This window comes from Miniopterus schreibersii, assembly GCF_964146895.1.
Source record: "Miniopterus schreibersii genome assembly, chromosome: 18".
Lineage (NCBI taxonomy): Eukaryota > Metazoa > Chordata > Mammalia > Chiroptera > Miniopteridae > Miniopterus > Miniopterus schreibersii.
In genome coordinates this window covers 19,072,342-19,085,945 of record NC_138121.1, presented here as the reverse complement: position 1 = coordinate 19,085,945, position 13,604 = coordinate 19,072,342, and the positions used below count along the sequence as shown (strand labels likewise).

The 13,604-nt window shown below is 40.0% G+C and overlaps 1 protein-coding gene across 4 annotated transcripts in view; it reads left to right on the top strand.

The window, feature by feature from the left end:
- WDR59 (WD repeat domain 59) overlaps positions 1–13,604 on the top strand; it is a 57,898-nt gene that overhangs the window by 17,539 nt on the left and 26,755 nt on the right. For all 4 annotated transcript variants that reach the window (XM_081118164.1, XM_081118167.1, XM_081118166.1 and 1 more), the window contains exons 8-14: positions 1,346–1,462; positions 4,934–5,011; positions 6,161–6,317; positions 8,549–8,628; positions 9,907–10,039; positions 10,172–10,296; positions 11,841–12,005. In XM_081118164.1, the coding sequence (XP_080974290.1) occupies positions 1,346–1,462; positions 4,934–5,011; positions 6,161–6,317; positions 8,549–8,628; positions 9,907–10,039; positions 10,172–10,296; positions 11,841–12,005 (855 nt within the window). The remainder of the gene's footprint in view (positions 1–1,345; positions 1,463–4,933; positions 5,012–6,160; positions 6,318–8,548; positions 8,629–9,906; positions 10,040–10,171; positions 10,297–11,840; positions 12,006–13,604) is intronic.

Below are 13,604 nucleotides of genomic sequence, written 5' to 3'. Positions count from 1 at the left end.
TGGGGTCTAAATACCACTTCTTGCTTTGTGAAATCCTAGGTTGCAGATCCTCAGGCTTTGTGGGGAGCACCTACTTTGAGCTTTCCTGAAACTTGTTCAAGGGGCTGTCCCAACTTGGGTGTTGACTGGAAAGTCTCAGTTTTTGCTTTTGGCTGCCCTGCTTCCTTCCTCTCATAGCGGCAAATTTGGTCTTGCAGTTGCAGAGCAGAGAGGGAAGTGAAGCAGAGATTGGGGGTCTGCTGGATTAGGTACCAGCATCTGCTGGGGAAGCGATGTGCTGGCTGAAGCTTTCCTCCTTAGGTAGCTCTTAGGTTAGAAGGTGATTTTATAAACAGAGGGTGGACAGGTACATCTTCTATATGTTAGTATTTTTCTCTGTCCCTTTTGTCCAGTCTGGTAATAGCCATTCTTCCACTCTCTTCTTTTCTTTTTTCAAATGTTTTTATTGATTTTTTTTTTTTTAGAGAGAGAGACATCGATTGGTTGCCCCCCATACCACCCTGTGACTGGGGATTAAACCCGCAACCTAGGTATATGCCCTGACTGGGAATCAAACCCGCAACCTTATGGTGTATGGGACAATGCTCCAACCAACTGAGCCCCTGGCCAGGGCTCTAAGTATAACTTTTAATGGCTGCATCATACTGTATCAGAAAGCTAGCTGTACTAGAATTCATTTAAAATTTTTAATCATGCCCCACTTACTGTTTGAATTGTTTCTCGTTTTCTGGTGTTCCATGTAACACCAGGATGAACAGCTTTTGTAGCTAAAGCTTTTTGTGAATTTGGAATATTCCCTTGAGAAAGGAAAATTTTAAGTCTCTTGACAAAATTTGTCAAATTTCCTCCCCCAAAAAGGTTGTGGTATTTTATATGTGCATTAGCAGTGATAAATGCAGACTCACTGCATTGAGTATTATTTACAGATCTTTTCTAATTTGATAGCTTAAAAAAATCTTTTAATGTATTTTTCTGAGGTTTCCTTTTGAGCTTGTTCATATGTTTATCAATAGTGTATTGTTTCTTTTTTTTTGGAGGAAAGGAGAGGGAGAGAGAAACATCAGTGATGAGAGAGCCATTGATCGGCTACTCCCTGCACACACCCAACTGGGGATTGAGTCTTCAACCCGGGCATGTGCCCTGACTGGAAATTGAACCGCAGTCTCCTGGGTCCTAGGTTGATGCTCAACTTCTGAGCCAGGCCGGGCGCAAAGTGGTTTTTTAAAAATAGAGACAGTATCTGTAGCATTTTTGTATCCCCACTCAGCACCCAGCAGACCGTTACGTGGTAGACACTCAGTAAGTTTTTTCTAAATTGACAACACTCAGTGCTGATCCTTTGCAGAAACCCAGTACAGCAGTGGAATATCTAGCAGCCCACCTCTCCAAAATCCACGGCCTGGACTGGCACCCAGACAGCGAGCACATTCTTGCTACCTCCAGTCAAGACAATTCCGTCAAGGTGAGTGGTACCCCACTGAGGAAGTTGCGGAGCTGTGTTTGGGAGGCAGCACTTTCTTCTGAAGGAAAGCTACAGTATATTCGCATAGTGTATGTGGTTCAGGGGTACATGTGCTTCTTTGGGAGCTGAGCAAGTAAACCTGGTTATGTAGACCAGCAGGAGTGATGTAGTAGCATATATCTGATATGGCTCCTGGACTTTGTTCCTTTCCCCTTGTGAGAGGAAGTCAGAAACAAAAGCATTTAGAAAGGAAAAGAAGTTTACTTGAAAAGAAGTTGCCAGGGAGTCAGAAGGACTGGCTCAGCAAAGAAAAAGCACAACATATATAAGTAAAGGAGAAAAGCCCACAGAATTGTTAAGGTTACCAAGTTTACCATTAGCCTATCTAGGGTGAAAGAGCAGCAATTTTCTCACATGAGTATTACACCTGCAAAATTATGACATCTTCAGACATCAGCATTGCAGAAGTCAGGAATAGAGTTGTTTTATTAGAAATTCTCTAACTTACAGGAAATGCTCAAGGTTTTATGTGTTTCAGCAACCCTATTATTTTGGGTTTATCTCAGAGTGTAGTGTTTCTTGTTGTTTGTTTTTCTTCTCTGACTGTGGGATGTGATGTGCCCCCTTATTCGAAAGGATACAGGGCAGAGTCAGCCGTGCTCTACAGTTTCTCCTTGTGGTCAGGTCTCTGCCCAGAAGGACAGAGATTTGACCACAGAAATTTGCTTAGCAATTTTGTGATTCAGCATCATCAATTTAATGCTTTGTTTTATTTACACAGGCATGTATGTCTTTTTAGTTTGGTTAGCAAAACTAGAATCACATACCAAGGCTTAAAAGTTAACTTCTGTCTTGAGGTTTATAAATCTCCTAGGGTTGTGCCAGAAGTGGTTTTCTTGTTTGTTTGGGATTTGGAGTCTTGTTCCCCATACCACACCCTGATCAGTTCCAAGTTCAGGAACAAGAAACCAACCAATTCACCTCTGCCTCTTTCTTTAAGGTCCCCAAGTTTGTCAGTGTTCATTGACATCTTTACTACCTGTGAAGCTGGGGTTCCATAGGCAATAAAGCAGGAAACAGGCACGTTCCACATGTGAAACACATGTTCCTTACTCGTAGGTTTAGCTTATGAATTAAATGAGATTTTTGGCACTTTATTTATTCCTCTATATTCTGGTAAGAAGGAATACAGTTTTTATTGAATGTATATAAATAACATAATTGTATAAAGTGAAATAATTTAGAGGCACGTTGCATACTATTTAATCATTGTTTTTAGTAATTTGTAGGTAAGGATGAATATGTGATTTCCCCCTCTACGTAATCATTTTTCTACGTTTACCTGACAATTCATTAGCTAATAATTTGTAGAAATTTTATTCTATTTTTAGTTTCTGAATTCTACAGGGTCAACTGGAACAAGATATTATTGAATGAGCATTTCACTTCAGTTTGTAAATTGTTAACTATAAAACTGTTGAATTGAAGGTTAGAGCTAGATCCAGAAGAAAGGAAAGAATTTTTTTAAAGGATTTTTCTTATATGGCCATTAAAAATAGAACATTAAGCCCTGGCCAGAGTTGCCCAGTGGTTAGAGCATCAGCCTGTGCACCGAAGGGTCTCAGGTTCCATTCCTGGTCAAGGGCACGTACCTGGGCCTCAGGTTCAATCCCTGGCCCCAGTCAGGGCTCTTGTGGGAGGCAACCAGTTGATGTGTCTCTCTCACATCAATGTTTCTCTCTCCCTCCCTCCTTCCCTCCCTTCTACTCTCTCTAAAAAACAATGGAAAAAATATCCTTGGGTGAGGATTTAAGTAAAAAAAAAGGAACATTTAACCACAATGAAATTTTCCCCCCCTGATCTTGGTTTAAGCAGTCTAGTTCATGAAATTGCCTTCTTTTAGACTAAGAGCCCTGGAAATCTAGGCACGGTCCCTTGGGTACATTCTGACAGATGTGTGTCTGCCCATGGGTCAAGGTCAGCCTTATTGAGAATCCTGTACCCCTGATTCTGTTCAAGAACCTGGTTTTTGGGACAGGATCTGGGTGGAGGGGGGCCAACGGGGGGAAAAAAGGAGACATCTGTAATACTTTCAACAATAAAGATTTTAAAAAGATAACCTGGTTCTTTTTATTTTTAAAAACCCCACACAACTGGTTCTTTTTATTTATTTAAAATTTAAAAAAAAAAAAAAAAGGATTTCAGAGAGAGAGAGAAACATTGATCAACTGCCTCCTGTATGTCCCATCCTGGGGATTGAGCCCACAATTGAGGCATGTGCCCTGACTGGGAATCGAATTGGCAACCTCCTGGTGCATGGGAGGATGCTCAACCAACTGAGCTACACCAGCCGGGCTGGTTCGTTCTTTCTTGATTGAGGCCTTTCTTATAGTTCTTCTGAAAACTTCCTTTCTGATCTGTAGCTTATAGCAGGGGCCTTTTGGTAGTGGTAAGAGAAAAGCAGAAATCACCTGTGGATGGGAGGACGGCATGGCTGATTAATTTATTATAATAACCGACTCTACCAGATAAAACATAGTGAAGACCTCATATAACATGTCATCATTTCATAAGACTTCATCACTGATTGCCTTGAGAATAAGAATGTATTATGGACAGTAAGGACTTTGTCACATCTTCGGGATCCATTCCAGATCTCCACTTTTAAAGAAACTGTCAGTCTGTTTTCCAGAATGGCTTCTTTCTCTGTTTTTGAAAATAATTTCTTAATACCCTTATAGTTCAGAGTTTCACTCTTGGTCTTCCTGCCTTTGGTGCTCTGCTATTTTCTGCTTTCATGACAAGTGCTGAACTCTTAAGTGTGTTTGTCTCTCCATTGAAAGTATAGGTATCATCTCTGAGGTGGAGTTTGTATCTGGCTCACCTTTGTGTAACTGCAACTTCAAGTTCCACATCTTCCATGTAGGCGTGGGTGAATGAGTGTGTACGTGAGTGGGTTGGTGCTTATCCAGATAGTCGCAAAGCCACATTTTCCCTGTGTGACCTTGGGCAAGTAATTTAGCTTCTCCGTTTACAAAAGAGATTGATAATGCCCATTATTTGGTTGTTGTAAAAATTAAATGGGGTAAAAAACTTCAAGCTCTAAACATTTGTCTGAAATGCAATAAGTAGTCAGTACCTTTCAGCTATTGTTATTAAATTACTTGTTGTAAAAGTGATAAAGGGTGAAAACATATCATTCTTACTTTTCAGCTAGGAATCTTGTTTAATTGGCAGGCTGACAGTGATCTGCCCTAAGTGTGGAAGTCCAAAAATTCTCCTGTAATGTTTATAAATGTGAAAGCAAGGTTTTCTTTGTGTCTCTGTTACAGTACTGTGGCCTTGGGGGCTGACTGAAATGCACTATTGAAATGTATCTTCAGAGGACAAAACAATGAATTCAAAGGCTGTTTGTATTTCAGTAGTTGAGTTTTTTAATGCCATTTATTTCACAAATTATCTTTCTTTCAGTTCTGGGATTACCGCCAGCCTCGGAAATACCTCAATATTCTCCCTTGCCAGGTGCCTGTGTGGAAGGCCAGATACACTGTGAGTGTGACACTGTTCTTATGCTCGGAAACTTCCATCTTGGTGTTCCAGACTCTAGGGCCCAAGGGCCAATTCTTATTTTCTTTTTTTTTAAGATTTTTTAAAAATTGATTTTTAGAGAGAGAAAAAGAGGAACATCAATGTGAGGGCGAGGCATTGATCAGCTGCCTCCTGCTCACCCCCTACTGGGGATTGAGCCCGCAACCTGGGCATGTGCCCTGACCGGAAATCGAACCCGTTGTCTTTAGGTGTACGGGACGATAGTTCAACCACTGAGAGCCACACTGGCCAGAGCTCTTATTTTCTTTATGAGGCAGTTTTCTCTTTCTGTCTTGATATAGGGGCGGGACAAAGGTGGTCATGATGGCATAAAAGATGTTATCTACTTAAAGATTTGCCCTTGGAATGTTGGATAAGAATCTATGCTAGAATTGCTAACCATAGCTAGACTGGGAAGCTAGGTAGTGGGAAGGTAGTCACTGGTGGCAGGGGAAGAGGGTGAGATGGAAGCAGAGAGTTGAGAGGCTTGTGGTCAATGGATTGTGGTGGAAAGGACCGTGGCTTTTTGGGCCCAGCAATGCCACTTAATTTCCCCCTCAGCCTTATTGAGCTGTAATTAAGATATGACACTGGCCAGGCTGAAAGGGTTTTTTTTTTTAATAGCTGTAGTATTTGGGGCAGTGAGAAGGTTATACTTCATGTGGATGGTATGCCCATGGTGCATTTACACAAGACAGGAATTATGCTTGCCTCTCTGGGCTTTTCTCCAGTGTGCCTTTCATGCTTACTCTGGGAAAGCACTCAATAACTCATAGAGGGAGCTCAGGGAGAGTAGCTAGGATGTGAAACAGTATGTTCCCATGTGCAACAGAGCCATTTGCTTGTTATAGAATATTTTTTAAGTTCTTCAAGTAGTTGGCATAGCTTTGTTTTGTTTTTTACTTGCTATGGTCCCCCTTCCAGAAGCAAATAAAAAGTAAAAGAAGAGTAAGTGTGATGGTCAACTTATGGTATTTGTAAAATTTTTCCCCAGAGGGGTTGAGACTTTCCATCATCTAATTTATTTTAGGAAAGAATTCTAATGCTGTTACTGAAGACTCAGCTAATTATCCCTGGAATCATCACCTGCTTTTCCCTTTCTTGCCATAGCCATTCAGCAATGGATTAGTGACTGTGATGGTGCCCCAGCTACGAAGGGAGAACAGTCTTCTCTTGTGGAATGTCTTTGACTTGAACACCCCAGTCCATACCTTTGTGGGGCACGATGACGTAGTGCTGGAGTTCCAGTGGAGGAAGCAGAAGGAAGGTGAGTGGGAGAGAAGACCACCTCCTGATTTTCCTTTGAGCCCTGTTCAACAGCAGCTCGGTCAGGGTTGGCTGTGTGATCCACGAGAAGGACACAGAAACAGGGCTGGGCTCTAGGAATGAGAGAGTCAGGGGTCCACCACCTTTAATTGTAGATACGTAAAGGGGTGTATAGGCTGTGATTTTTCTCCTAAGTTTCCTCCTCTTCTATGTTCAGTGTAGTCTCTCTCCTATGTGGAAGAGATCTATAGGAAACTGATAGACTTGCTGTTGGATCATTTCTAGGGCTGAAAACTCTGGGGTCACTATCCTTAGAAGCTTCTGGCAGTTGCTTCTTGCCACTGTTGATGAGGGAGACCCAGGGTCATCACTGCTCACCACATATTACCAGTCTCATCACAAACACGTAGTGGTATTTTACCTCCCATCCCCTTGAAGATAAGTTTGGCCAAATGACATGCTTTGAACATGAAACATGATGCAGTCTCTTCTGGATTGAAGTATTATCAGCCAGTGTGCAATTACACACTCTCATTGCCTCTGCCATGGCAGTTGGTGAGACTCCAGATGGAGCTGTTCCGGTCAGGAGTGAGGATGAGGTAGAGATATAGAGTGAGCATGAAATCCTTGCTTTAATCTACTGAGATTTGGGATTGTTAGTGCAGCTTAATCAGCCAGCCATCACTAAATACAGGATCAGAATTACAATGGGAGTCAGGAAGTCCTTGGCCTCAGTTTCTCCACCAACTCACCGTGCAAATTTAGTTGCAGCCTCTCTTTTCTTGAGATCATCCTGCCATGCTCTCTAAATGTTGTACCGAACAGAAGTATATTTCTTGGTCTTTTCATATCACAGAAGGAAAGCCAAGTAGTGGAGTATGTGACTTGTCTAGAGCTCAGGAAAGGTCTCTGGTAGACCTGGGATCAATCAGAATATTCATCTTCTTGCCCCCAGCTTGTTTTTGAAAGGACTCTTAATTTTCCCATTTTTATTTCCATAATCTCTCTTGCTTCTAGAAACATGAGGCTGCTTGGTCTTTATACCATTAATTTTCATGCATGACTATGGCTTTCAACTTATTCTCTTGCATTTTGCCATAGTGAACAGGTGATGTAATTTCCCCACAAAGGCCTAAGGGACAAATAGAGGAGCTGAGTTTAGAAAGGACTTAGGTATAACTTTTCTTCAAAGTCAGGGGTGTTAAAAGAAGCCAGATGGGGAGTCAGAAAATTGTTGATGTGAACATGAGTCTTGATGGTGAGACTCATAACAGGCAGTAGTTCAGAATAACTTCTGTCTTGTTCGGTTTGCACAGGGATGTATTAAAACACTGATTGAAGGCAGTGACAGGGAAGGAACTTTAGTCCCTCACTCACCTGATTAGCTTGGGTAGATCAGGTTTTCTGTTCCCTCAGTTTCCTCATCTGTAAAATGAGGGAATTGGTGAAATTACTTCCAAATTCTTTGCTCTCTGAAGATGCCATGAAGGAGATTCTAGATACTACATAATTACCTGGAAATGTCCTGATCTTCCATAAAGCTCTTTCATAAAGCACCCTGAGCCTTTCAGAATAATTTCCCTTTGACCCTACCAAATATGTGAAAATATAATTCAGTCAATTCAGAACATTAAAGATTTATTATTCATTTTATAAAGAGATGCATGCATCTCGTTATCAAAAAATTATTTTAAACAGTAAGATGTCATGATGCATTTAAAACAATTCATTTTACAAAAATTATATGCATCCCCAGCTCCTCTGGAGCATATAAAAGAAGAGCATTTGTGGAGGTGAAAGTTTAATGTGGCATTAAACCCCAGCACCGCTCTTTACCTGCTAATTTGCTAGTTATTCCACTTCATTTAAATTTTTGCTCAAATGTGACTTCCTCAGGGAGTCCTGTCTTAAAAATAGCTTCCCCATCAGTCTCTGTCCTCTAATCCTGTGGTTTTTTTTAAAATAACACTATCACTACCAGACATTTTATTATATATTTATTTGTTTGTCTATTTCCACCACTGGAATGTGAGATCTATAAAGACAGAGATAATGGTATTCATGCTATAGTCCTAGTGGCTAGAATAGTGCCTGGCATATAGATGTTCAACAAACATGTGTTGAATGGATGGATGAATGAATGAATTAATTAATTAATCTCCATTGCAACCTGTAGCAAAATTGATGTTGAATCCAGAAAAATTTCCAGGATTTTTATTTGGTGATTTCTAGGGTCCAAGGACTACCAACTGGTTACATGGTCACGGGATCAGACCTTGAGAATGTGGCGGGTAGATTCCCAGATGCAGAGGGTATGTATTCATTGCTGTTGTGGAGGAATGTAACCGGATACACTAGAAATTTAAAAAAATACAAAATTTGGTATTTGTGGAAGTTAGAGGTTACATGATAGATACTTAATACATACTTACTGGTTGGCCAAGTGACTTGTGTATGCCACAGTGAGGTTTGAGGTCTTCAAGAGCCAACTTCAGTGTTCAGCACTTAAAGGCTGAAATACCTCTGAGTGTCTTTTTTTCTCCTATCCTGGCATAGGAGGGTATGGGTAGCATACTGAGCAAATGACCTGTGGTCTTCATTCCTTTCTCTTCTAAACGGGCCAGGAAGTTTACCCTTGCACTCTGTAGTGTTCAGAGCCCTCTACGTCCATCAATGACACCTGTTCTATGGAGCCTTTTCAAATGTTTGCTCCATGAATGATATCTGTTTCTTCTTCTTTTTTTAAAATTTATCTTTATTGTTGAAAGTTTCACAGATGTCCCCCGATAATCTCTCTCTTATGAACCACAGTGGTAGCTGGTATGAGCTGTTTTGCTCTGCCTCATCTCATCTCAGGGTTCTGTCTTCTCATTTGGTGGCTACATTTCTTAAAGGCAGGAACTGTGTCTCACTTGTATTGCCTCCCCCACAGCACTCTGTACAGAGTCGATAGAAAATGCTGCGTGAAATTTGCAGCACTGCCTAGTACGAAGTCATTCTTGAACATTTTTGTCAATTATCACCACCTTATTGCCTTTCAAATCTATTTTCTCCAAAAAGCACCATTTGCTCTAAATGCTTTGAAGGTTATGATATTTTGGGGGCTAGCCGAATAACTCCAACAAGGCTTAGAATTTAAAATAATGTTTTCTGAGGCTTGCATAAACTATGAACAGGACGAAAAAATTCCAGGGTAGAATAATAGAGCCTGTTCTCTTGTGTATTTAACCAGAGAGAGTTGGTGATGGATAAAACCTATTTTGATTATATCAGTTTTTGCCTGACATCTCTGTCCTTTGTGATTCCCTTTTAAAAATAAATTGATTTAGAGAGAGGAAGGGAGAGGGCAAGAGAGAGAGAAACATTGATCAGCTGCCTCCTGCATGTCCCCTACTGGGGATCAAGCCTGCAACCTGGGCATGTGCCCTGACAGGGAACCGAAATGGCAACCTTTTGGTACAAGGGGCAACACCCAACGAAATGAGCCACACTGGAAGGGCTGTGATTCCCATTTTTAGATCAGAACCCTAACCAAACACGACCATTTCCACTGACTTCTGTAGACCTAGATCTTCTGCCCTTTGTTGCAGCTTTGTGCAAATGACATATTAGATGGTGTTGATGAGTTCATCGAGAGCATTTCTCTTCTGCCGGAACCGGAGAAGATTCTTCACACTCAAGACACAGATCACCAGCACAATTCAAGCCATGGAGAGGAAGAAGGTAACTGCTCAAACTGGTGTTTTAGGTGAGGTGCCCTCTACGAAATTCAGAGTTGTAGAAGATACCATAGAACTGCTCTCTAACTCAATTTCAAAGATGTTTGCCAACAATTGAACCTCTCTCTCTTGCTAGTCTTGAAGGAAGATCCCCCAAGTAATCTCCTGGAAGAGAAGAAATCAGATCAACCAGGACTGCCTCAGACTCTGCAGCAGGAGTTCTCCCTGATCAACGTGCAGATCCGGAACGTCAACGTGGAGGTGCTCTGAGTTTCATGAATTATCTCTCATGCTTGTGGATGACAGTTGGTGGGAGAGGGCACTATTTCAGCTATGATTTTGGTTAGCAAATATCTTTGCTGCTCTAACAGATAAGGCTCTCTACTTACTTTTCTACTTCTTAGGTTTTCTAAAGAAATTGATGTTTTACAAATACAGGTTTTTTCCTAATCATATTACCTTCTCATAAGATGAACTAAGGGATAAACTGATGCTCATGTGTCTTAAAATCTTAGGTGCTCCAACACATTCTTTTACTGTATGTGAAGATACTTAGATCTGGGAAGGCTTAGTGATTTGGCTAAAGTTACTGGTGAAATTAATGGGAGAGCTGAGTTTGGAAGCCAAACCTCCTGACTCTCCAGGACTTTTTGTGCTTTGCTGTACAATCTTCCCTTAAAGCCAGTCATGTCCTTGGTGATTTAGAGTCATAGTAAGAAGGTGACCAAACCTCTTTGTTCACTTCCCACATGAAGAAGTTTACTATTTTCCTTTTGGGCAGATGTTGAAATTCTTTGCTTCAGAGAATTGAGTCTCTCTCTATAAAGGAATTTGAAAACTTGATTAGTTTTTCTTTTGCCTAGATTCAGTAACAGTAGGCATGGATATGTGCACTTACATAATTATCTCATTCGGCCTTTAAAACAACTCTGCAGTATGTGCTTTTATCCCCACTTTTTCAGTGAGGAAATGGAGACACTAAGAGATGAAATGACTTGTCTGAGGTCAGCAGCTATTTGGTGGAAGAGATAATATTTGGATCCAAGTCTCCAGATTTTCCATGTGTGTGGCTCTTTTCACTGTTTCAGGTGTCTTCTCTAGTTGGCAGCACAGGAAATCAAAAGAGATAAAGGATTCTTAGATTAATTGGTTATCTGTATCAACTTGGTGTATACACCTTTGTCCCAGTTGAGAACAGTGTAGATACCTGGTGATCTAGTTTAAGAAGGCAATCTTGATTCTCTTCCCAGGAATACTTTTTAAAAATTATTGAGATATAATTCACATACCATAATTTACCCTTTTAAAGTGTGTAATTTAGTGGTTCTTAATATGTTCACAAAGTTGTGCAGTTACCACCGCTGTCTAATTCCAGAGCATTTTCATCATCCCAAAAGAAACCCTATATCCACTCACAGTTATTCCCCTTCTTCCTCTCTCCCCACTCCTGGCAACCACTGATCTGTCCATTTCTATGGGTTTCCCAAGGAGTACTTTTTAAATTGCATTAGGTATTTGACTGCTTCATGCTTTATTTTCCTTTCTCAAAGTAAATGTAGGTTTCAGCCTACCTCACAACTTTAGGATGAAGCTTTTTTTAAGTCAGAATACTTTGAAATTATTAAATTGGTGCTAAAATTAATGAGTTGTCCAAAACTTCCAAATTAATTTGTTTTTAGAGATTATACCTTCATCTTTGGAGATTTCAGGATCTAGGAGCATTCAGTTAGTTGATTTAAATCTATTTGCATCTAAAGACCCTTTCTGGTTTGTCTCCAAAGCAGTTGTTGTTTTGTCCCATGCAGATGGATGCAGCAGATAGGAGCTGCACAGTGTCTGTGCACTGTAGCAACCATCGTGTCAAGATGCTGGTGAAATTCCCTGCGCAGTACCCAAACAATGCTGCCCCTTCCTTTCAGTTTATCAACCCCACAACCATCACATCCACGATGAAAGCTAAGCTGCTAAAGGTAGGATCTGTGTTCACATATTCTCCTTGCTGTTTGTAGAGTGCTCTGCTCCTGAGCATGAGTGTTTGAGTTGAGTAGTCAAGTTAAATGAAAACACCAGTAGATAAGATTTGGGAGTCATCTGTCCTGATGCACTGCAGTGTTAACACTTGCTATTCATTTTGTGTAGAAAACATTAGAGCAGTGGTTCTTGACTATTTTGGGTCATGGACACCCTTTGAAAGTCTGATGAAAATGATGGACCCTTCCCAGGAAAATCTGCACAAATGTTGCATATAATTTCAGGAATATTGCCTCTGAATAATATGTAATTCTATAACTGTATATAATCTGGTCAGATATCTCATTAAAACTATGTATTAATCCCAGGTTAAAAACCTTACAGTACAATTTCATTTATCTGGAAACAATAAGCAAGGTGTATTCTGAAGATAAAAGATATTTTGTCATTAGAAAAAAAATGTGTAAGATCATTAAAAAAAATCCATTCCATAAAAAGGAACAGTGCCATCCTTAAGTGAGGCGGCTGGCTACACAGGTGAGTGTGTGAAAGGATGTCAGTGCCTGAGTGGAGGTGGGACAGCCTGGCATCTGGTCTTTACTCCTGCAGGTGCAGAAACTCAGTTGTCAGTTCATGCAGAGCAAATCTGGCAGAATTCCCATGAGAAAGCTCCATGAGCTGGGGATGACAGACCTTTTGTAGTATGAACAGCATCACATATGAAGTAACTGAGATGTCCTAACAAAACCAAGTTGACCTGAATGCTCTTCACTTTTTGCCTAGTTTGTTTCATATGCATTTAATCTATCTTCTTGGAGTATGATATGTAATCAAATAATTTTCATTTTATTTTTAATTAGTTTATAGTCAATATTATTTTTAGTTTCAGGCATATAGCATAGTGGTTACACTTTACAAAATGATCACCCCACCTGGCACCATATCTAGTTATGTAATCAAGAAATTTTTCAAGTGTTGTAAGGATCTCTGAAATACTAATTACTCAGATTTTGTGGTATTTAACATTTTGTTCTTGAAATTTGAGTATTTCATTGTCTTGTTTGGACATGCAAAAAAGACTTCTTTTGGTATAAAAGGATAGGATTAGGAAGTGTCTTTAAAGGTTGAATTCAGTGCTATCCAATAGAAATATAATGCATGCCACATGTAATTTTAAACTAACATTAAAAGTAGGAGGTAAATTAACTTCAATATTTTTATTTAATCCAGTATACCCAAAGTATTATCAAAGCAACATGTAGTCAATATGAAGATAAAAATTATTGAGGTAGTTTACATTCTTTTTTCTCTCTGTACTAAGTCTTCAACATTTTGTATGAATTTTATACAGTCGGTATGATTTTACAGTTACAGCACATCTCAGTTTAGATAGCCACACTCCATGTTCTCGGTATCCCCATGTGGGTAATGACTTAGATATTGGACAGTGCAGGTCCAATTTACATTATGTGTATGTGTATGTCAGTTTATATGTACCACATGTGCCTTAAAATGATGGGATTTATATTTCTAAAGAACAACAACAACAAAAGGATACATTGTAACTTTCACTAAAGTGAAATCTGTTTTCCCTGGCT